The sequence below is a fragment of the Myotis daubentonii genome, chromosome 13 (assembly GCF_963259705.1).
Source record: "Myotis daubentonii chromosome 13, mMyoDau2.1, whole genome shotgun sequence".
Taxonomy (NCBI): Eukaryota; Metazoa; Chordata; class Mammalia; order Chiroptera; family Vespertilionidae; genus Myotis; species Myotis daubentonii.
In genome coordinates this window covers 30655757-30681104 of record NC_081852.1, presented here as the reverse complement: position 1 = coordinate 30681104, position 25348 = coordinate 30655757, and the positions used below count along the sequence as shown (strand labels likewise).

General features: G+C 43.3%; 1 protein-coding gene across 4 annotated transcripts in view; it reads right to left on the bottom strand.

Moving 5' to 3' along the window:
* FAM13C (family with sequence similarity 13 member C) overlaps positions 1-25348 on the bottom strand; it is a 128198-nt gene that overhangs the window by 17233 nt on the left and 85617 nt on the right. For all 4 annotated transcript variants that reach the window (XM_059662666.1, XM_059662667.1, XM_059662665.1 and 1 more), the window contains 3 exons: positions 21530-21614; positions 4361-4571; positions 2880-3018 (listed from right to left, as the gene is read on the bottom strand). In XM_059662666.1, coding sequence (XP_059518649.1) covers positions 2880-3018; positions 4361-4571; positions 21530-21614 — 435 coding nt within the window. The remainder of the gene's footprint in view (positions 1-2879; positions 3019-4360; positions 4572-21529; positions 21615-25348) is intronic.

Sequence of the window (25348 nt, the reverse complement as noted above, 5' to 3'; positions counted from 1 at the left end):
AAGACAGTTTAGAAAGACTTCTGGATTAGGAATGAAAATACCTGAATTGATGTCTGGCTAGATCAAGTCTTTGCTGTGTGATCCTGGAGAAGTCACTTCCCTTCTCTGGGCCTCAGCTCAATGGTCAAGTAAGAAATAAGACTGTCTGAACTCTTCTCATTCTAACTTCTTTAACTATAGTGAAAGTGGACATCTGGCTAAAACAGCCTTTTCTAGATCTATGAGTCTAAAAATAGTTAAATTTAAAATCGGTTGTAGGGAATAAGCATGGTTTTGGATAGGAATGTAAGGTGGTTATACTCGACAGAGAGGGAAAGATGTACTGTAGGTTATACTAGGGTCTCAGACTTGCAAGCACAGAGGCCTGGCAGGAACTCAGATTCAAAAATTAGCATTGGGTGCTATTAATTCCATAGTCAGGCTGCCGGAAGGAAAGCCTTACACACAGCAACCAATTAAAGCCCACTGACATGTCCAGTCTCTCAGCACAGCCTGGCACCCTGACAGAAGGAGAAGCCCTGTTTCCTGAGACAATGGCAGGTTCTGATGACCCCACAGACTGACACACACTGAAGCAAGGGTGAGCATGAAGCCTTCCAGCCTTAAGGCGCCGGATCCGTCCATGTGCATGTGTGAGTGTTTCCCTGTGTGGGCCTGTGTCTGCTCTGGCGCCAAAGCTCCTCTAGTCAAAGGCAGGAGGCGCCAGGAGACATTCTCTTCTAAAACAGGCAGGTGCTAGGTGGCCATTATAGTTGAGAAAAAGTAACAGGGTCTGTGACTGCATGTAGAAATGTCCAGCAGAGATCTAATGTGTCCATTTCTGCCTGTTCCAACATCACTTAAATAGATTCAAAAGTGGATACTACCTAGGACCACTGACTCCCTTTGTGCTAAACACTGTAATAAGTTTATGTGTGCACTCCTTCACTTAATGTTCACAAACTTCCGGAGTCATTAGTGATATTAACTCTGCTTTACAGATGGATAAACTGAGACTCAGAAAAACAAAGAAACAAGTCCAAAGTTATAAAGTTGCTAAGTGTCTGTGCTGGATTCATATCCAGACCAGTCTGATTCACAAACTGCTGAATAAGAATTGTTAACAGGGCCTGGGAATGGAGCCCCCTACTTGTCACTCAACAGTTACCAATGTGAGGGCATCACAAACCCAATAACACTCGAGGAGCAAACAGAGAAAGTCAGCTTCTCTCAGGAAACCTGGAGCTTTCCAAACGCGGGTATTATGAATTTGGCTTCTACTCCTCCATTGTAAAACCTACTCACACTCAGTCTACCATCCAAGCCTGAGCTGACAGAGCAGAACTACATTACAAGTTATAAGTCTTCACTGGGCCTCAGTTGCCTTACCTGTATACTCCCAATGTGTAGAGCACCCTCCTGCTCTATAAAGGACAATACGTAGCTGTGACTCCCTGGCTTCAAAGAAGGGAATAATTTTTAGTACCCCAACTTAGGCTGTCCTGAAAATCAGATTTTCTCCACTTTGCAAAGCTAAAAACCATTCCTTTAGTAAATTTAAAGCCACTGTGGGAAATACAAGACAGAACAGGAGAGTGGCACATCACCCACTCTCACCTTCCTCCCCAGAACTTATCCTACAGTCTGAGGCCTGCCGATTACCTCGTGCCAAATGCTTAGTGAGCCTTTCAATATTTCAAGATGTATTAGACGTTATTCCTTGTTCTCTTTTATTCTAATAACTAGCTGATCTGGGCCCTCTGCCAAAGACCCAATATCTTTGTGCATTTCTACATGAACATGAATTTTCTCTATGACATGGTCACCATTAGAGAAAATAAATAAAACTAGCATTGCTCAGGCCAGTGTGGCTCAGTTGGAGCATCCCATACACCAAAAGGTCACAGGTTCGATTCTTGGTCAGGGCACATACCTAGGATGCTGGTTCAATCCCCAGTCAGGCTGTGTACAGGAGGCAACTGATCAATGTTTCTCTCTCTCTCTTTCTATTTCCCTCTCCCTTCCTCTCTCTCTAAAATCAATTTTAGAAAAACATATCCTCAGGTGAGGATTAAAAAAATACAACTATCATTGGCTACCAAGACATGTACCTCTGACTCTACTGTTTCTTATGTAAAAAAAACAATGATTGGACGAGGAGAGATAAAACAAAGATCTTTTATATACATAGATAATGGACACGAATAATAGGGTGGTGAAGACCTAGTGGTTTGGGTAGGGGCTGGGCAGAGGGAGTAAAAGTGGAGGGGAGGGGGGCGGGTAGGAGACATCTGTAATACTGTCAACAATAAAATAAAAAAATGATTAAGCATTTAAAAAAAAAAAAAAAAAAGACTGCTACACTGCAGCACCAGCAGGCAGCCAGCGTCTCTCTGCCAGGAAAGGACAGATCAGGGTGTTCTAATGAGTGGCCTCAACAGATGTCACTTGAGAGGCTCTCATCCGTCAACCAGGAAGTGCTCTAATGTCAAAGAAAACTCTCCCTCATTCTGTCCACAATTAGAGATTCTGTCCTTTAGGTCACTGATAGGTCCTTATCAAAATGCAAATGAAAAAAAGTTAAAGGAAAAAATAAAAACATAATTTAAAAGCTTTTAAAATTTTAATTCCTAGGAGCACTAGTGATAGTAAGGTTCCTTGAGGGGAAAAGGGGGGGATCAGTGTTTGAAAACAGCATTATAATTAATTAGTTGATAACAACCGATGACAGAATGTGAAAACAAGACAAACCCAAGATGGGAACTCCATTCAGGATGCTGGGTTGGCCAATGAAAAGAGAGCTGTCCTTCATACAGAATGGTACTGAAAAGGAAGGACAGAAAAGCCAACGCATCTCTTCACATAACCCATGCTCTTATTTTAAACCCCATAGTCCTTACCCGGTATTTCTTTTCTTGTTCAAATTTTTCTTCAAATTTCCGAATTTTCCTCTTGAGGCTCTGGATGTGCTTGGTGAGCTGGGCAACGGTCTGGGGCTCCTTGCCACCACTACAGCTGCACCGTGAAGAACTTCGGGGCCTGCAGTGATCACAGGGAGGGGGAGGATAATCAAAACCAATGGTCTTCCAGTAAATACCGCTGCTGACCTACAAACCACGCTTCCTGGATTACCAGAGAAGTCCAGAGGGCAGTTCATTTTTTGATGAGTCTGCCATGGCATCTGCTCATCAATGGAGGCCTCTGATCACAGCACTCCATTATGGGCAAATGTCACCAGGGACTTAAACGTACAATGTCAGAATATTAGCCCTGGAAATGCATTTCCTAAAGCTTGGAGGAGACTGATCTAAAATTAAGAAGAGACAGCCCTATTGTAGCATTATCTTCAACAGAGTGCATGAGCCACACCTACCAACATTTTCAGGGAAGATTCAGGTGCGTAGTTAACATTTCTTGACATAACGGAGCCTTTCAGAATCGGATGAAAGGAACGGGCCTCCTCTTCAGAAAATGCATCCAACCTCTCACATGACACACAATAACAGTATTTCACCAACTCCCTCAAGTCTATCAATATACAGGCCATGACCCCAGGTTTGAATAAATTCACGAATAGCAACGGACGTTATTAAGGAGACACTAGAGATTTTCTGCAGGTAAAAGGGAATCTCATTTTAGCTCTGAATCAAAATTATTTGTGGAATTTAAATGAAAAAGGAAAGAACACACAGTTCCACACTTTTTCTTGGGGTGGGGCAGCTATTTTAAGCTCCCACTTAAGGAGAAATTGGGGTAAACAACTAAACATTGCTACAGTCCATCCACGGAAGCCACTGGTGGATGTGGAAAGAATACTGAACTCATGAAGACTGATATTCCTGATATTTGCACATACATATACATACCTAGGACTCTAGTCATTTCACCAAAAATGTTCAAATGGGCAAGCCCTGGGGTGGCCTGTATATCATGACCATTTCCTCCTGAGGTAATAAGGCCTGAAACAGCATTCCCAGCTGGAAAGTACACAGATATTTGCCATTTACTGTTCAGGTCTCACAGCTGCATTTGGTAGGCACGTTTGCACTATTTCAGACACACTTCATTTGATTTGTACATGTAGTATTTAAAAAAACTGCATGAAATGAAGACCAGAACAAAACAAGGTTTGCCCTGGCCGGCTTGGCTCAGTGGATAGAGCGTCAGCCTGTGGCCTGAAAGGTCCCAGGTTCGATTCCGGTCAGGGGCATGTACCTTGGTTGCGGGCACATACCCAGTGGGGAGTGTGCAGGAGGCAGCTGGTTGGTGTTTCTCTCTCGTCGATGTTTCTGACTCTCTATCCCTCTCCCTTCCTCTCTGTAAAAAATCAATAAAATACATTTAAAAAAAAACAAACAAAAAAAAAACAAGGTGTGCTCACATCATAAACTGCTGAGTGCTGGGTGGAGAAGGGGCTGATTCAGGGTCTAAGTTGAATCTCTGGCTTTGGCTGAAGATGGAGCATCGCGGTGACAGCAGTGGGTTGTCACCATCAGTGATGTGATAGAGCAGCCGGCTGGTGCCCATAGGCTGGAGGTCTTCCGGTGCACTGTCTGCTCCATTCTGCCCATCTTTGTGGACTGACGCAGGGTCTGAGGAAACAAGATAAGACTCAGAAGGGAGAGAGGGCTTGAAACTGTCATATTCCTAAATAAGGATCATCAACAGTCATTATGTCTTGCTTCTTTGTTATTTCTTCCTTCTGGGGATATGAAGGCTTTCAAAATACTGTCCTGTTTGTTCTCACAGAACCATAATAAAAAAACAATTGTGTACAAAGCCACCAGTTACAACAAGATGGAAACACAAATTATTTCAGTATGAGTAACAGAATCAGCATAGCCCAAACTACAAACATCCTCTATTTCATATTATCTATAATAATAAAGGCATAATATGCTAATTAGACCAGATGACCTTCCGGACAAAGCTGGGGCTATGAGGGGAGCCCGAATACCAGGTGCCTGCCAGTGGCCGGAGGGAAGCCTGGGTCCAGAGGGAAGCCAGTGCCAGTAGCTGGGTGAAGGAAGGCCTACTCTTGCACGAATTTCGTGCATTGGGCCTCTAGTTTGTATTATGTTGAAGGATGAATTACAAAATGTTTAGTGAAAGAAAAAACAACAACAATAAAATGAAGCTGGAACAAAAGATGATAGATTAGGAGGAAGAAAACAGGTAACACAATTGCCAGTGAAGGAAGAGAGAGAAGACAAAAAAAAAGGAAGAGAGGAGTCCCCAGACAGAAACGTATTCCAGCAGTCATTAAAATGATGGAGAACTCTGCTTATCAACATGGACTAATGTTCAAAATATGCTACATGAAAAACACAGATTCCAAAACAAAACAGGAATTTATATATATATATTTGGGTGTAGAAATAAATGCACTGAAAGATCAAAGAAGCTACACAGCACCTACAAAGCATGGTGAAATTCAAATGATTCTGTTTCTTCAAAATTTTAGGAAACATTTCATTTTGGACAAAAACAAAACCAAGAACAAAACCGTCTCCAAACACTCTCTGTGCTGACAGCCCTGTGCCTGAATTCTCACTGTAATTATTCATTCCCTTTTTAAATGAGCTCATTAGCTCCCCACCCAAGGGTCGGTCTAGACATGTAAGTCAGGGCAAGCAAAATGAGGAACATTAGGACATGAGTCTCTCCCTCACAGGGCTCTGTACAGAGTTATTCAGGAAGCAACCAAAACCAGCTCTTTCTCCGTTATACCCAGCAAACCAGTCAGGACAACCCAAGGCTTTCTCTTACTCCTACTACCCCAAAGAAAGGAAAACAAAGATTATCTGGGTGATAAGCAGAATCTGAAAACACTGATAATCCACTTTTCCAAAATAAACACTGATCACAATTTGGTACCAGGTGAATCTTAGCCAGGTTTGGGATGACTTGTGTTCTGTGGAGCCTGAAATGCAATTTGCTTTGTGTCAGCATCAAAGGTCTGCTTAGTTTCTTATGAGTGTTTCCAGTTGGTGTCTTCCCTGTTGGACTGCAGACCATAAGGGTGATTGACACCTCCTAGTGTGCCTTTGAAGCTCACTGACAGCACTTCTGTCAGTGGCTGAGGCTGGTCAGAACTGGACAGGATGAAGGCTGGGGAAGAGTTGGAGGCAGACGGATGCCAAGGCCCAGACCCACAAGCAAGGAGTGCTGCTGTGACTGACACAGCTCACCACTGGCAACACTCTTGCTAAGAATAATTTACTCAAAAACAGTGTGGTTCTGGCAGGAGCCCTAAGGAATTACTAATCAATAAATCACAGCATACACTAACAATCACCTTCAAAACCCAGGAGGCATATGGGTTCCTTTCCCAAATCCTTTTCTTAAACCAACAGGCTTAAACCATCTAAAAAGAAATAGATTTTATTCATATTACCTGTTTCTAGAGTATCTTTTGATGATAATGACAGGGAAGAAAATAATCTTTAGCAAGTACCTGGAACTGGCATGTTTTCATTGAAATGGGAAAGGTCTGAGGCCTTCAACCCTTCAGCTCAGCTGTGACCACCCAACCCCTGCCTCCCCAACCCCCTACCTCCCACCCCCCGTTAAAACTCACAAGAGTCTCTTGGTACTGTTCTCTAATGCCACATGGGGGTACTTGGGTTGCCAGCCATATGACTGAGGTGGAGGCAAGAAAAGAGCTCAGCTACTAAAACCCAGAGTCCCAAGATGTAACTCCATAGAATCACAGATTACTATGAATGGCTCTTTTAACTGCACTGCAATAGTAGCTGTAAACCTCCAGTTACACGGCATCTGCCTCCTCAGGGTGCACAAACAATTTACTAGTGCTGCCTAATTAGCATCCTGATCCTCAGGCCCCTACCTCACCACAGACAGAAGCAGTGAGCCAGAAAGGTCTCAAAGTGACCAGCTGAAAACCAACGGAGTCAAAAACTCGTCATTTGGAATCATCTCAGGCCTTTGTCCAAACTTCCCATTGGAGCTGAGAAAGCTTGATTAAATCAGCGGGTGCATGTTCACGTGTGCGCTTGCGCAGACAGAATCACTGAGCTCCTCGTTCCGGAGAGGCCAGCGTAGATGCAGAGCCAGCCATCGCTGCTGCCGTCTGGGAGCAGAGCCCAGGCCACCACGGAGACTCGTCCCCAACAGAAGCTGATGGCAGTATTAACTCGGGTGGCTGCTGACGGTTCCCTGGGGGCACATGAATTTTCCTTCCCAAGGAAGGGACAGCTTGGCCAGGGCCCGTGGTGTGCTGCAGTGTGGTTTAGAGGGAGGGGTCGGGGAACCAGGAGTCACGGTGTGTCTGTGCTCTCAAGGGGCTCCAGCGGGGTCACCGACCGCCTTCGGTGTCCTGGTTCAGCCCCGTACAGGGCTGCGATAGAGAAGGAGGCCTGCTGTGTACCAGTATCTTGCCTATAGTTAACAGTACTGTATTGTACATTTTAAAAGTTGTTAAAAATGTAGATCTCGTGTATGTATGTGTTCTTACAACAATAAAAAAAATGCTTTTTCTTCTTTTTCCTGTTTTGTATTTTCTAAAATTTCTGTAACAAAAAGTCAATCTTATAGGGAGGAAAAAATAATAAAATATTAAAATTTTTTAAAAGGTAAATAAGCCTTCTTGAGAAAAGAAGTGAGAAACCACCACAGAGGGGGCACAATAGAGGGCAAAGATAGTTTGAATCCCACGTCTACGACTTGTTGAGAGACTTCACAAATAATGGACCTTTTTGAACCTCAATTTTTATACCTGTAAAATTAGGAGAATGATGGTGTCTGCCTCAAAAGACTGAGAATGAAATGAAACTACCTTCCACAAATTTTTGCTATATCACATAAGTCGCTTTTTTTACCATACATATATATATATAGTAAAAAATACATGTTATATACATATAAAGTTATATATTTATTATGTATTTTAGATAGATTAATTTCAAACTACAGATTTTTAAAATTTCAGCTTCATCCTAGGTCACAATGGCCAAGAAATCATGAATTTGATGTGCTAGTTACATTTTTTTCTACCAATACACATTAAAATAATTCCTATCAAAACTAATAATGTTCACCCATGCGTCCTTTGTATACCTATGTTTTTGGTGAAACATTGAAATAGGGCACAGAAACTGCTAAAAAAAAATATGTAACCATAAGAACTATTATTTTAATAATATCATCAAAGTAAGAAAACTGAATATTACCTTCTCTTATTGAACAACTATACCCTATAGGAGTCTCTATGGGATTAATATTTGAAATGAGAACCAGGATGCTCCTCAGCATACTGTCCTTCTACCAGTTGTTATTTATAAATTAGAGGCCCGGTGCACAAAATTCATGCACTCGGGCAGGGGGTGTCCTTCAGCCTGGCCTGCGTCATCTCAGGGTCCAGGAGCCCTCGGGGGATGTCCAACTGACAGTTTAGGGGAGCGGCCCTAAACTGTCAGTCAGACATCCTTAGCACTGCCACAGAGGCTGGAGAGGCTCCCCACCACCACTGCTGCGCTCGCCAGCTGTAAGCCCGGCTCAGGGCTTCTGGCTCAGCAGCACTCCCCTTGTGGGAGCGCACTGACCAACATGAGCGTCTGCCCCCAGGTCGTCAGTGCATGTCATAGCAACTGGTTGTTCTGCCATTGGGTCGATTTGCATATTGGCCCTTTATTATACAGGATAAGAATAATAATCATATATACTATTTATGAAGTGACTCTCTATGTCCTCCAACTTGTCATAAGAGTTTTTGCATGTATTTAATTTTCATAACAGCCACATGAGACTGGTAGTAATATGATCTCCATTCTAAATGCAATAGGGAAAGTGGTGTGACTGTGTTAAGTTCATTCAGGGAGGGTTTGACTAGTGCCCGTGGTAGAAGACTCCACACCTCTAACCCTGGGAGCCAAGGAGTGTGTCTGACAGCTCACTCACTGAGCCATTGGGAACATAGAGAAGTAATTATCATTAGTGTGTGAAGACCAAGAGACCACTTCTGATCTGGCTGCAACCCCAGGCAGAAGCAGATGCTGTATTACAGCTGTTAAATGAGTTAGTCATACTTAAAAAAATCTCTTTCTAATGTACATTTTTAAAGCCTTTCAAAATTTAAGTAAACCTCTATCTGCAACCCCTTGAGATGGATTGTTGAGATCTAACTGAGTAATAAATTAGTCATTGTCTTGTGGATTTGTTAATTTATACTCTTGGGTTTGCTCATCATGGTGCTCACAAGTAGCATTCAGGTACTTTCCAAAATGTCAAACACCAGCCTTTGCTGGTTTTAAAAGCCAAATGAGCCCAAAGCATGACTCTAATGAGGATCCAGCATCAGAGTTCCCAGCCAGCCTCACACAGAGCGCCACCAAGACAAAACACAAAATAACTCAAAACATCTGATGGAAACACAAGAGGTTGGTTTTGGGGTATGTTGAACTTGAGTGCCTAAAGGCAGTAGGGGTTAAATACAGGGTCATTAGAGAGAACACAGGTAAGCCCGAAGTCACCCCAATAAGTAACCCTGGGGAAACTGATGAGCTCTTTTGCTCAGAGGCCACTGAGAGAGGAGAAGTGCCATCTCCAAGGTTAGGGTGGACAGATGAAGAGGGGTTCCGGGTTAGTGAGGCTGACCAAGTAGAGTGGTAGGAGGTTGGCACTTCAAGCAGGCTCCTGTGTGCCAGCTTCTGTGGATGGCCCCCAGAAACATCATGGAGTCAGAGGCCTGGGAAGTTTGCCACCCTGAAAGCAGGGCTGGGCTTTACAACAGTCACCCTGTAGGTAGATCCCAAGCGGCAGTTTTCCACCATGGACAAAAGCATAGGCTATGCACTCAGAAACACCTAGACTGAAACCCCAGTTTTACCATATGTGTGACCTGGGACAGATTACTCAATCTTTTTCAAACACAGTTTTCCCATCTGTATAAAGGGAATTCATTCATTCAACAAATGCTTATTGGCCATCTACTATATGCCAACTCCTGTTTGAGATGAGAATGACAACATCTACCTCATAAATTATTGGATTAAAAAAAGGGCATCTCAAGTGCTTAGGACAGTGCCTAAGGGAAGGGGGCATAAATGATCCATCAATAAATGTTCATTGTTCTTTTGTACTTAATGGTGGTATCTTTTATATAGTTAGAGAACTCAGGAGGGGAGCCTGCCAGGGGAGGGAAAGATGAGTTCATTTCTGGATGCTTTGAGTTAAGAAGCATTTGGGGTTAACCAGTTGGAGGTGCTCAGTAGGCCCTGGATATGTGTGGGTATGGAGCACAGGAGACAGAGCCTTACTGGGTTCAAGGTCAGAACACACTTCCCCAAAACCCACTTCTAGAGTGGGGTGAGGCAGTGGGCCTCATTTTCATTTTGAAGGAGCCAATGTACTGATTTCAATTAAAATGAACAGGCAATAGATTAGGGCTCTGGGTTAGTTGAGCAATGAGAAATTCCAAAATCCTTCCTAAAAACCAGAAAGCTGAATGGACCAAGAAGCTTTGGCTCAGATTTAAACTTATTCCTTGCCTCTGCATTTTTGGTTACAATCTTGTAATTGAATTTCCATCAGTAAACACAGATCCAGGTTTTGTTTTCTTGAGTAGTTCTGAAGGTAAGTTTAATCCAATCACTCCTGTTTCCTAGAGAATTATAGGAGAATAATTTTGGAATTTTTTTTTTCTTGAGTCACTATTACACCTAATATACAACACTTTTTACCAAGTACACATAACATTTAAATCTCAGAAATGCATAAATACATAAACCTTGAGGGCATATTGTAACTGATTACTTTCAAAATCCATTAGTAAGTTACATACACTTTGATAAAAGACTTTTAAAGTTGGTTTTTTTTTTTAGTATTTTCATTGCCTCAGTGGTAAAAATAAGGATAAATAACCTCCAAAGGCCCAAACAAAGGAAAATCACATTGTTATTTGCATAGCATATTGTTTACAATATTGTTTTGGAAGGTGTCAACAGTTTGAACTCACACAAGTTTTGCAGGATGATAACAATATGCAATAACTAAGTATCTAGATACAATTCAATAATTATCTTAACTATGCTTAAATTTCACACCATAATCAGCTTAGCATAGGAAAACTCCCAAAGGAAAAGCAAGGAGGCAGTGACGACCCCTGGATGGCATGGAGACAGAGGAAGGCAGAGGCCAGGGAGTGGGTGAGGAAGAGCATCAGCCAGAAAGCTGTGGAGTGAGAACGAGGAGGAGAACAGAGACACCATGGTGGTGGGCGTGGCCGGAAGAAAGGCAAGGCAGGGTGACCAAGTCGAGTCTGCTCTGAGGAAACATGCGGTGGAACTGACTTCCAGCCTGTAGAAGACTGGTCTTCAGATGTTCGTGACTTCTACCTTAAATCAGAACCGTACTGCGGGCTGCGGAAACATGACTCGCGCTGAGGGCAGGTGGGAACACTCCTGTCCCAGCGGGATGGGGAAGAAATCCATCCTTCGCATTATTCTGTAGAACATCTCTACAGGCAGGGATAATTCATATTTTTAGTGGCAATTTCTATACTGCACCAAACCAAATGCCCAACTTGGGGAGGAAACGAAGAAACAATCATATAGACAAACCTACCAAGCTACTAGATGAATCTTTTCCATTTCCTCTGATTAGTCAAGACTTATTCCTTTGCCTCTATGCACACTGTCAAAGAATGGCTGAGAAATAAGCAAGGGAGTGGCCTATGAACAGTGTCTGATCTCTAAAAACATATTTTTTTGCTCCCTGTTTCACAGAAGTGGAGCCACATGCTCAGTTTACAGAGCTCTGCCTGGGCTGCGTGGCCAAGAAAAGAGCGCACATCACCACTGACGGTGTCCGAGATTCGGACCGCCCTCTTGGGGAACAGAAAGCTGGGTGTTGTGATGCTGATCACTGTTCAGCCTAAAGGACCCCGGGTCTTCTAGTTGATACATGCACACTGATCACCTCAGTGGGTCCAACTAATAAAAATGTGCTTTTAAGATAACAAGAACCATTTTCAAAGGAAAGTTTTCATTTATGAGCTGATGTACTTTGCAGAAGGAAACTGCAATATACAAAACAAACAGGAAGTCTGCTGAAGGAAATTCCAACTTTCCATGGGGGCTGGATCTATACTAGGCTCCCACACCAGTTAGATGAGAGCAGTCAAAAAAATTGGATCCCTGCCCGACATAGACAGAGCCACAGAAAAGTAAGATTCTTGGGGAACTGAAGAGACAGGAGAGGTTGTCCACCGTGAACCAGCAGGGCGGGGCTGGGGGCATGGCCAGAGGATCTAGGCATGGTCAGACACCGAGGATCTAGGCGTGCCATCTGGTCACACCCAGATTGTACTCTTCATAAGTGTGGAAGGAAGAATGACCAGCAAGAAAGGTTTAAAATGACTCTAATATATGGGATATTATGTGCAGGGAAATTGGGTATGTGAGAATTCTCTGTACTGTCTGCACAATTTTTAAAAATCATAAAACTGATCTTAAAAATAAAATCTATTAATTTTTAAAAAATGACTATAAGCCTGTTTGTTATGCTTGGGCTGACATGCCACTTGCTCACTGTTGTTATGTCCTGGGCCAGGCAAGCCTTGTCACTCAGAATCCTCCTTTGTAAAGGGTTGTAGTGAGGAAAATGGAAAAATGTGTGTTACCATAGTCCTTGCCTGCCTTAAAAACCGAATTTTTAAAAAAAATTTAAATAATCATGTAGAAGTTTCAGCTGTAGAACTGATGTTTTCCTTCCCTCCAAGGCAATTACAGAAACAGCTCCAGAGAATTATATTGCCATCTATGAATTTTGAAATCACTTAAAAATACTTTGTTTGGAAAACAAGTGGTTAACACATTGAGTACCGCATAGAAATCTCTAAAACATACACCAGGGACTGGACGTTTTTGGGCAAACTGCACGTTATTTAAATCATAATGCACTTTAGGTGTTGTTTTTCAATAATTATAACATTTTTATTTACAAAAACAATTAAACAATTAAAGTTCCTAGTACTTTTTTAACGTATGGTACTGCGTAAAACATTTTCCTCTATGAAGAGGGACCAAACAAAATGTACATAAGTATCTAGATTCGCTCCTTTTTCCATGGGCGTGAAAACGAGAACACTCATGAGCGGTCCTTAACAGATGGCGCGTGAAACACGAGAAAGCTCCTGAGCGGTACGAAATGTGTTTAATATGAAGTTCCCTCTTTCAGAGACTACGAAGCATCAGAGAAAAAAATTATTAACAGTAAAGATCTTTCCAGCCAAGTTATGTCATAGTTTTATCACAGGATAGATTTTATGGTAATAAATGTAGTTTCAACTGTAATAGAGGTAATTATTCAGCCATCACCTGTATAGATCATTGCTGTTAGAAATACCTTTTGCTTAAGGGAGACAGTATAATGTCAATCATATGCAAACTCTGGAGGGGACCTAGGGAATGAAGAGTATTAATAGCATATAGACACCTTGAAAGTAGTTGGAAATTATGATAGAGTAGATATTTAAAGACAAATGTAAGCAGTATCAACTGGAGGAAAGGCAACCTAAGCTCTGACTATTGCAAAAATGCCCAGCTTTTAAAATAATGAAAGCTGACATTTATTGAGCATTTACCATGGGGGATATGCTAAGAGCCTCATACGCATTTAACTACATCATTCTCACAACAGTCCTAAGAAGTAGATACTATCCTTTTCCCATTTTAAAGAAAAGGAAACTGAAACAGAGAGAGATCAAATAACCTTTCCAAGATCACCCAACCTGTGCATCAAATTCTACAAAGATCTGTTTCTGAACAAGGCAGAACCAAAAAATATAATTTACTTGGGCTTTCAAGAAATCTATGACATGGGGGAAAAAGGAGACATATGTACTACTATTTGTCATACTTTAAACAATAAAATTAAATTAAAAAAAGAAATCTATTGCAGTTTTTCATATCAGACGTTGTTTAAAAACAAAATCAAATGATGATTGGGCTAAATGTTCTGCAATGGATACAAAATCTACTTAACAATATGCAGCAAAGCACAGGGATGAATTCGTATCTTTATGTTGAACAGGTCAGTACTAACACTTGCAAATGGATCCTGGAATAATCTTATTTTTACATTTCAGAAATGACATGAAAGAGGAAGTTGAGCCATGAGTTTGAGTCTGTAGATGATGTTGATATTTTTCAAAGAGTAGAATGCTAAGCAACCACAGAAAAAGTCCACAAACCATGAGGAGGCTTAACAATACAGATAACCTTCACTGTGGGCCAGCAGGCAACCCAGCTGCAGAAAACGAATCTATGTGCTCTTAAAAAATAATAAGCACTAAACTATTAATGTGATAGAAAATGGGATTTTTTTTGGAGATCTTATGGAATACACAGATATAACAAAAAAGTCAATAAAATAGTGAAAATCTCTAGGAAGAGTTTGGAAAAAATCCAACAAACATAATTACTTTGTAATCTTATATAATAAAGAGGTACTATGCAAATTAACCCTCACGCCCTCACAAGATGGCTGCCTATGACCAGGCTGGCAGAGGGGTTAGTGAGGGATGACCAAATGACTGAACAAGCAGGCTGTGTGGGGCAACCAGGCCGGCAGGGGGATTAGTGAGGGACCACCAAACGACCGAGCAGAGGGCTGCGTGGGGTGACTAGACCAGTGGGGGGGCAGTGAGGGATGACCAGGCTGATGGGGGGGGCAGTTAGGAGTGACCAGGCCAGCAGGAAGAGGGCAGTGGGGGGGGGGGCAGTTAGGGGGCAACCAGGCCAGCAGGGGGGAGAGTTAGGGGCAATTAGGCTGGCATGCAGAGGCAGTGAGGGGCAATCAGGCTGGCAGGGGAGGTGGGGGCAGTTAGGGGTGACCAGGCAGGCAGGCAGGCAGGTGAGCAATTAGGAGCCAGCAGTCCAGGATTGTGAGAGGGATGTCCGACTGCTGTTTAGGCCTGAACCCTGGGATCAGTCGGACATCCCCTAAGGGGTACCGGGTTAGAGAGGGTGCAGGCTGGGCTGATGACCTCCACCCCCCCCCCCCTGCACAAATTTTGTGCACCAGGCCTCTAGTTATTTTATAAAACATCCCAAGCCAATATTGTTTTTTAGGTATCCATTTCTTTTTATGAAGATCATTGTAGTTTCACATAAAATTTTTAAGAAATAAATCCCTTGTAAACTTTGCCCAATTTCCCCCAATAGTAAAAGTGTAACACCTGTGCCCATATGCACAAATAAGATTCTGTTTAACTCCACCTGAAATACATGGTGCAGGTCAGGTAAATGCATATCAGAAAGGCATAGGGGCCTAGAGATAGTTTAGACCAGAGAAACTGAAATTACAATGGTACAGAGGGGCTGTAACAGGTTAACCAACTACAAATCTAGGTCTCTTTTGTCTGACAAAACAAAACCAGGGATGGATAAAGAAAAAATAAATTCCCAAACATGTGAGATATGTAGAGAATGCATAGGCTGACTATAGGCTTTTCAAATTCTAGAATATCAGAACTATGGGGACTTAACATTTAGGCTGGATGGCAAAGATCATAGTGTAAAGCACTTACACCAGTAGTTCTCAACCTTGGCTGCACATTAGAATCACCTGGGAATCTTTTTAAACTCTTGATTTCTGGGCCTCATCCTCCAGAAATTCTGTTTCTTTGTTACTAATGTTGTGGCCTCACCCCATATGGAGTCCAAATGAGGAAGGCCCCATTCATTGCCTTTCCTCCCAACCCCCACAACTCAGCAGCTGTGGGACCAGCAAGTTGCATTAACTCTTCAAGTTTACTTGCTCATCGTGCATCTGGGGATAATAATGGCACCTACCTCATAGAATTTTTAGCTAATGCTGATGTTATTAATTTAAAATCTTTTAAAGTAGTTTCTAGGCCTTGAAACTGTTGAGATTTTAGACCAGATAGTTCTCTGCTGGAGCAGTGGGGGTGGTGAGGGGTCCTGTGCCTTGTAGGATGTTCAGTAGCATACCTGACCTCTGCCCACTAGATGCCAATAGCACTCACCCTCCTACTGTGACACCAAAAGTGTATCTACAGATTGTCAAACATCCCCGAGAATATTGGGGGGAAATCAGCACTGGTCAATGTTTTGAAAACCACTGCTTTTAAAGAAACCAATTTAAGACATAAAGATGAAAGACTAGTTTCCACAGTGCAAGCCGTATTTTAGTTAAAGCAATCAGTAGTACATATCAACACTAATAAAAGAGAAAAATGGTAATTGGCGTACGAGCTACCCTTTTCATTGGCTAATCAGGGCTATATGCAAATTAACTGCCAACTAAGATTGGCAGTTAACTGCTAACAAGATGGCAGTTAATTTGCATATGTAGGCACAATGCAGGGAGGCAAAAGGGAAAGCAGGAAGAAGCCCCCTGCCACTGACAGTAATCGGAAACCCAGGGGGGAGCTAAGAGCTGGGGGGCAGGGCAAAGGCGGCCCTGGGGCCGCCTTTGCCCTGCCCCCCAGCCATGATCAGAGAATCAGGTGCCTTTTCCGCCCTGGCCAGTGATAGCAGGAAGTAGGGGTGGAGCCAGCGATGGGAGCTGGGCACAGTCGAAGCTGGCAGTCCTGGGAGCTAGGGGTCCCTTGCCTGGGCCTAAAGCGGAGCCCACGATCGTGGGGCCGCTGCAGCTGTGGGTCCCCGCTGCCCGGGCCGGACGCCTAGGCCAGAGGCATCAGGCCTGGGCAAGGGGCCGATCCTGCGATTGGAGGGTGATGGGGGTCAACGCCTGAGGGCTCCCAGTATGTGAGAGGGGGCAGGCTGGGCTGAGGGACACTCCCCCCCACACACACCCAGTGCACGAATTTCGTGCACCGGGCCCCTAGTTTAAAGTATAAAAAGGCTCAAGGAAGATTTAGAAATCTCTCTCTCTCTCCTCTCTCTCTCTCTCTCTCTCTCTCTCTCTCTCTCTCTCTCTCTCTCTCTCTCTCTCTCACACACACACACACACACACACACACACACGCCCACAATGAATAAAGCTTCTCAAAGATACTTGGAATTCTGTGCACTTCTGAGGTTGAAGTAATAGAGACCACTCTTACTGACTTTCAAAGACTGTCTGAGGCTGCTGCCAGACCCAATAAAACATCAAACTATGGGGATGATCAGCCTCACCTACTGGGATGCCCGAGATGCTCCCCTGCTCCAGAAATCCAATTATAAACGGCACCTGCAGCTAGAGCACATTCACAGCATCCTTAGAGGACCACCATGTTCTAGAAAGTGCTCCTGAATCTTCCTGCACCGAAGATTCACCAGGGGAGCTCTTCAAACCTCATCTTTATATTTTAATTTTTTTAGTGTAAGAGGGTGAGCTCAGACATTTGTAAGTTTAATAAGTACTTCCAAGTAATTGGGAAGTTCTGGTCAAGTGGACAGTGTCTTAAAATGTGAAAGAGAAGGGCCTCTTTGACTCTGTTCCGCCTCAGCTTCAACATTAGCAAGACACCTATGGACCCGGCAGGATCCTTTATGGGAATAATTATAGAGTCTAAATTGATAGACTACGTCAGTGGTTCTCTAATGATCAGCATCAACAACAAGGCTCCTGCCCAAATGGAAAGTTCCACTTGAAAAATTAAAATTTTATAATAAAAATTAATTAGGTACTTCTATTTCTAGTAATAAGTCTTCAGTTAACTTGTGATAGCTTTTGCTATAAAATCTGTGCCATCAGTCACCTGTGGTCAGACAGAACTGGGGTTACTCTGCTTAGTCATGTGAAACATCAAACAGTCCTCATGCATACTTAAAAAGACAATCCTCATTCCATTTTTCATTTACATCAGAATAGATGCTTGCTAATGCCACAGAGGAAACATTTGCTTCAGCTGTAAGAGGCTGTTCATTCCGTTAGAGGAATTTTGAGCCCAAATGTTGTATGTGATTTGCAACCTACAAGTGGGGTGGCTAGCTGTCCTGGATTGCCTGGGACTGAGGATTTCCCAGCCCGTAGAACTTTTAGTGCAAAAAAAAAAAAAAAAGTCCTGGACAAAGAAGACTTTTGGTTACACTGTGGACAGTTCCAAAGATGCCTTGTAGCTGGTTCCCTATCACTTTTCTTTAAGGGCCTCTACAACCCTCAAATCTGTGTCTGTCCCCATCCTTTGTCCAGGTCCCCATCCCATCAATTTCTGGCCTGCAGACTTGGGTGCCTAAACACCTTTCTCCTCCTGATATAAATGGACTAAGCTGACTGGTCACAGACCCTAAGTTATATGTCCTGTGGTCTGTAAGCCTCTTCCCGTTGATGACATGGATGACACTGAGGTGAGGCAGAGGCAAAGAAACCCTGAGAGAACCTGCCCTTCTCTCTCAAAATTCAAAATACTGTCACTTGAATAGTGGTTCCCAATATTAGGGAGTAAGTTTATGAACTGTAAAGAGTCCAAGCCTATCAGGGATGAGGACTGAGGACCCCTGTTTGAAAAACCTCCTGGTCATCATGATGTGCAGGAAGGTTCAGGAACACTATCCAGAACCCAGTGCCTCCCAAGGCTGCCAGGACTGTGCTCTGACTGCAAGTGTTGTGTTTAGTTGGATTTCTAGAACAGGGAGCATTTCAGATAATTTACTAAGGGGGACTGACCTTTGCAAGCTATAAATCCTATTAAAAGTCAATATTTTGATCTCAAGATATAGAGACTACTATACTTTGCTCAGACCATCATTTCAGATGCCTACTTCAAAGGTTAAGTTTTACTTAAATCATGCCCTAATTAATTCTAAAGTAAGTTTGAAATCTACTTAAGTAACATCAATTTATATTTATGAATGTTTGTTTTTAATGGTTAATTAATAGTATATTTATAGCAAGGTATTCCTGTAAATATCACTTGGATTTTGTCTCTGTCACTAATTATTGATATTAACAATTATTACTTGAATATTCATATGCATGTAAATCTCAGGGCTAGATGCTAGACTTTTAGATAAAATTTTAAGTGACTATAATCTTTTATAGACTTATGGCCATCTGTGCTAATTTTATGCAATCACACTCTCAATCGGGAATTTATATACACATACAAACAACTAAAGTTTCAAAGATCACTCCAGATATCCATTCACAGGCCCCAAATTAAGAACTGATCTACTACGGGAAAAATTTTTTTCCTTTTGAAAAAAGGATTATAAAATGTATGGCCTTCCTGTGTGTCTTGGAAACCTAAGAAGACCAAACCACCCCATAACTTGAAAGTCTCTTCCAAACACCTGTCACTCATTTTATATCAAAGGGCTTTACTTTAAAATTAGAGAAAAACAATGTGTCAAAGTATTGCAAGGTCCAATACAGGGGATGGAGTTTCTTCACTTTCCCCACGTCAACTTCCATGCAGTCATTTTAGTTCATGGAGACTCCTTATGCATAAGCTTAACAAAGATTAGAAACATCAGGATGGGTCTGATCTTTGAAAAACCCATGCAAGAGCTGCTGCTGCCCACTGCACATGGAGAGAGGGAAGGAGGGAGAGAGGGAAGGAGGGAAGGAGGGAAGGAGGGGGAGAGAGAGAGGGGGAGAGGGAGAGAGGGAGAGAGGGAGAGAGGGGGAGAGGGAGAGAGGGAGAGAAGGAGAGAGGGGGAGAGGGAGAGAGGGGGAGAGGGGGAGAGGGGGAGAGGGGGAGAGGGAGAGAGGGAGAGAGGGAGAGAGGGAGAGAGGGAGAGAGGGAGAGAGGGAGAGAGGGAGAGAGGGAGAGAGGGAGAGAGGGAGAGAGGGAGAGAGGGAGAGAGGGAGAGAGGGAGAGGGGAAATTTTTTTCATAGACTCTCTTAGAAGGACTCAGATTTCTCAGATTAACCTACATTTTGGAAAATCCAACATCCAACCCACAAGCCTCATCTGTGAGGAGCCTTCTGCCCGTTTCTGCAATTTGACACTTAACATGGAATATATTGACAGGTCCTTTGTATGAGCAATTCTGATGTAAATTCAGTATGTATTCCCCTTTGACAAGGAGTGCTAATAAGCTTGTTCAAAATCCAGTTCATCTAGAATGAGAAAATGCAAAACTACTAGTATTCTTGAACTTTTGAAAAAATAACACACCTATACACATACAAAACTCATGATTAAAAATATACATATAATGGAGGGAAGGGGGCATCCATAATACTCTCAACAATAAAAATTAAAAATACATATATCCGTATCTTATTAAATACTCTTTCCCAGACACTTGTGTACAATACAAAACATCATCAGGTAACTCAAAAGTTAATCTGTATTTGGCTTGATTCTTCTCTACAGTTTTGAATGCTGATTGTTGGGGTTGGTGAAAGAAGAAGGGCATTGTCTAACAATCTGAATAAAATCCCTGACTGGATTGACACTGGCTCCTGCCCAATTTTATTTGCATCTTATCCAAACACAATGGCCAACAGAGCAGGGGAGCCTCACTAGGCAACAAGGACAGCCAGCTGACCACCTGCATCGTGGGGAAAACACTACTTGCTAGCAGGATTATCCTAGGCCTCAGTGTCCTTATTGTACTGAATAGTTTTATTTCATGGGTCAGTTTAAGAATTTAACATAATAGATATAAAATGCTCAGACCAGTGCCTGGATCATAGAAAAATCTTCAGTAATAATAGTAGCTACCAATCAATAGCTATTAACCACTGTTACTAATAAACATTCCAAAACTGGAGAAGAGTATTTTGCCTGTTTATACCACGTGGGCCTGTTTTAAACAGTAATGTCTTGACTGTATTATCAGTAATGGTTCTAAAATAGATCACTTTGTAAATCTCTCCCTTCAATTCTTGGAGATAGGGGTCATCTCATGAAGCAAGCTCACCTACTTCTACCATCGATCCAGACACCAGTCTGCAAACCTGACCCATTTGTGCTCTCATTTCTACTCATATAAGTTAGTGTTTCTCTCCTACATCTTCCTGGGAGTATTAATTTGTCTCCTGCTTGTTAGCCACCCTGCCATCCCCTAGATTAAAACTAGAGGAACTAACAGACAAATAAGATCCAATGTTGAGACTTCTCAACACAGAAATTAATGCTAAAGAAATGAGACAGAACAAGACAATATGGGATCAGAATGAGTGTATCACTCTCCTCCACTCTCCCTGTATTGACGGACCATCTTACGAGCAATATAGAAGAAAGGAAGCAGCAATGTTGAAATACCCCATCCCTCAACACCTCAAAAATGTCATGAGTCTCAAAACTCAGGAGTTACAAGCAAGATTATCTAAGTCCAGCAATACAAAATAAGGACTTGTTTGCCACAGGATACCACATATGAAAATGAAGTCTAGAAGTTGTGATGGGTGCTTTTTCCCTGACACCACCCCCCCCCCATTTATGTAAGTCTGGCTCTTGGCCCCTAGCTGAAGAGAAGGTTCTATGTCAGCGCACATCTTAATTCCTCTTGCTCCCTCTCAGCTCCCCTGGGGGTAACTCAAGCACCTCTTCAGCTTTCATGTTGCACCAGACACCCTTTCCCACAGGGGTTTAGGATGAAGCAGCGAAGCTAAACTATCCTGAGAGTACAAATGAGGACCTCCCCCCGCCCAGCCTCTTACCTGCAGCATCTGCCCCTTCAGCAGGCACACTCTGGGTGGACGCTGGGGCTGGGTCCTTGACTCCATGCACCTGAACAGCTTCTTCCTGGTTTGTCAAAAATGCAGAGCACAGATCAGTTTCGAGGGCTTGGAGCTTCAGCAAGGAATTCTGCCAGCAAAAGCAGAACATCGGGCTAGCTAAGTAGATGGCTAACACACAACAGTGGGTCTGCAGCTCTTGCAAACAGCTTTTTCCAGAGGGTGCCAGGACGAGGGTTGTGGGCACAGCTGCTTCAGGATGAGGTGGTTGTGCCAGGATCAGCTGTGCATTAGTCCTCATGCAGCCTCAGTTTCTGCCTCATTTAAAACCTAACGTACGTGGGTTATCAGGGACACATGGGACTAGTGATTTCGTCAGCAAGAGACGCTGCAGCCAGAGAGCCAATCTGAGAAGGTGTCTGCTTCCCGGGTGCTGGAGGCTTTATGTTCTGCAAGTGTTTCATTCATTGTGCTGACATCAGGAGCAGATGACATTGGCCCCTCCCAGGCTACCATTCACAAAAGCCAGCATCCCTACACTGCAGACTGCAGCAGACCGCAGTGCACAAAGAGTTACTGCTGCAGAGGCCACCTGGCATCTGGGAGCTGCTTTGGGGCTCCCTTATCTACATTTGTATGTGGGAGTCGTGTGCTTGTGAGTGTGTGTGCGTGTTTTCTGAAGTTACTTCTCTCACATGGAATGTTTGCAGTGGCCTTTGATCAAGAACAGAATAGGTGGAGTGAGGAAAATTATCTTAGTCACTTAGTGTGGGCCAAGGAGAAGCAATTTATCTTTCATAGCTCCCAGCACAAGCTCTCCCATGGTTCTTAAAAAGAACAAAGTCATACAGACTGACGCACATATCCTGCCATGATGCAGATGCCCAGCAAATTAATTCCAACCAGGTGAAAGTGAGTCACGCCTGAGTCCCTAGCAAGGCACTACTCCCCCGCAGCTGGGAAGCTCTGCAGGCCTCAACAGCTCCTCCACCCACCAGGCTCCTGGCAGGAGCAGCTACCTGGAGTGGAGCCACTGGTCCTTTCTTTACTATGACCCCCCAACACACACACACACACACACACACACACACACACACACACTCTGACTCGCACCCCACCATCCACATATCCTATTCCCCACACACCCTCACATCTGCCTCACCTCCATACCCTATTCCTACACATACCCATCCCCAGCCTATACATACCTTTACCTCCATTTGCCTACTCAACACAAATATTCTAACCCCCAAATACCTCACATCCACTCCATATACATACTCATTCCTTCTCACAGTCATCCCTTCTATCCCCTATTCCACACACATACACACTACCTACCACACACCCTCATCCCTAACCTCCACTCTCACACCCTATTTCACACACACATCCTTTCCCCCCAAACACACCCTCATATTTTGCACCACATAAAGACCTACCCCCAATCTCTCTTCACACCCCCAAGCCCTCCCTCCATACAACACCCACTTCCCCCACACACATACCCCAATTCCTTCTATTACTGTGAGTCAATATGAACCTACAGCAGTGTTAAAGCTGCTTACTGAGGAACATCTTAAATCTAATGTCTCTTGGCCATTTTGAAGGTGGCAGGTGCCTAAGCAAGCTCAGGGTCCCCTCTCTGCCTGCTCAGAGATGGGGCGAGACCTGGCACAAACCCCCCTCTGTGCTCAGGGGCTGCTGCCTGAAGGCCCACAGCTCGGATGAAGCATCTAACTGAGACCAGGCCATTTTTCACTGCTTCCCCCTCCTTTCTGGGATGTTTTCCCAGCAGCTAAGTATGGGAGCAGGAGCCCAAGGTTGCTGACAGGACATACAGCAGGGGCAAGGGCACCAAGTTTCTGGAAAGATTTAGTAACCAAACATCTGGGAGGCAAAAAACAAAACAAAATAAGTTCCAGGCTAGCTAGCTCCCTACTGGAGGACCTTGGATATCAGAGTGACCTATAAAAACAGAGCAAAACTATTCAGAAAATTAAGAAATAATGCCCTGAGAATGTAAAATGGTGTAGCTGGTACAGAAAAAAAAACAAAAAACCACACAGTATAGTGGTTCCTCAAAAAATTAAAAATAGAATTATTACATGATCCAGCGATTCCACTGCTGGCTATATACCCAAAAAGTATTAAAAGCAGAGACTCAAACAGACATGTGTACACCCCTATTTATAGCAACATTATTCACAATAGCCAAGAGATATATTATAGACTGAGTTATGTCTCTCCTAAGTTCATATGCTGAAGCTCTAACCCCCAAGTGACTGCATTTGTAGATGGGGCCTTTAAAGAGGGAAATAAGGTAAAATGAGGTCCTAAGGGTTCAATATGACTGGGGTTCTTGTTGGAGCGTTTGGGGGGGAGGAGAGAGAGAGAGGGAGGGAGAGAGAGAGAGACACACACACACACCAGGAAAGCACAGGCACAGAAGAAAGACCATATTAGGACACAATGAGGAGGTAGCATACAGTTTCAGATTGGAAAGATGAATAAAATTCTGGAGATAGATAGTGGTGATGGGTATACAAGGTGAATTACTTAAGACCACTGAACTATATGGTTAAAATGGGCCTGATGGGTATGGCTCAGTAGTTGAGCATCAACCTATGAACCAGGTCATAGTTCGATTCCCAGTTGGAGCACATGCCCAAGTTGTGGGCTGGATCCCTAGCAGGGGGCATGCAGGAGGCAGCCAATAGATGATTCTCTCTCATTATTGATGTTTATATCTTTCTCTCCCTTTCTCTCTCTGAAATCAATAAAATCATATTTTAAAAAGTTAAAATGGTGTGTGTGTGTATATATATATATGAAAGAAAGAAGGGAAGAAAGAAAGGAAAAAGGCCAGTCCCTCCCTACAACCAGAAGGAGGATGTGGAACAAACTGAGCCAACTGAGCCACCTCTCATAAGCTCCAGTTGCTCCTGTATACAAAGCAGACGAGGACATGACCTTCACACAGAGCCAGAGGCCCTGTCAGTTCTCCTACATACTATGCATCTGACTGTGGGCAAACACCTTGGTTATTCTAAGCCTTATTTCTTCATCTGTAAAAAGATGTAATAACAATAGTGACAACAGCACCTGCTCTAAGAATTAAATGAGGGCAAGCATGGAGAACACTTTGCACAACACCAGCGTGTGGCAAACTCTCAAGGACTGGACACGGTGGTTATTATACATATCTCCAAACCCCAGAAGTGCTGGGCAGAGCCAAACTCTGCTCCAACTCTAAGGCCTTGACTCATCCCTTTACCTCCCAGGGCCTCATTTTCTGCATCTGTCTAGTAAGGAGCCAAGACTAGGTGACTTCTAAATATCCTTCCAGCTTTAAAGCAGAGAAAGACAGATGTGCACCTATCCTGAAGATCTGGCACGGAATCAATGCTTAGGCAGTGTTTGTGGAACTGAACCAACTATTCATGCAATACAAACAGCAAGTAATTCACGGCATAGCAGTATGGCAGCTCACATTCAGAAGATTCTAAACTCCCACAGAGAGTGAGAAATAATGTGGAGACCCCATGATGGCTAAAAGTAGTAATGGGCTGTTCTCACCCATCTTCCTCCCCCACCCCCACCCCCTGTACTCATATGGAAGCAGAAATGAGACTCTAAGCTTCAAAGGAGATGTTTACCTAGCTGGTTTATTCCTCTGAGATACTAAATAGGAGTAAGCTTAAAAGAATGGGGAAGGGGAAAAAAAGTTAACTAGAACAGGAGAGAGAAGATGAGGGTCTCGAGGGACAAGACTCCACATAGAAGGCTAAACATTAACTG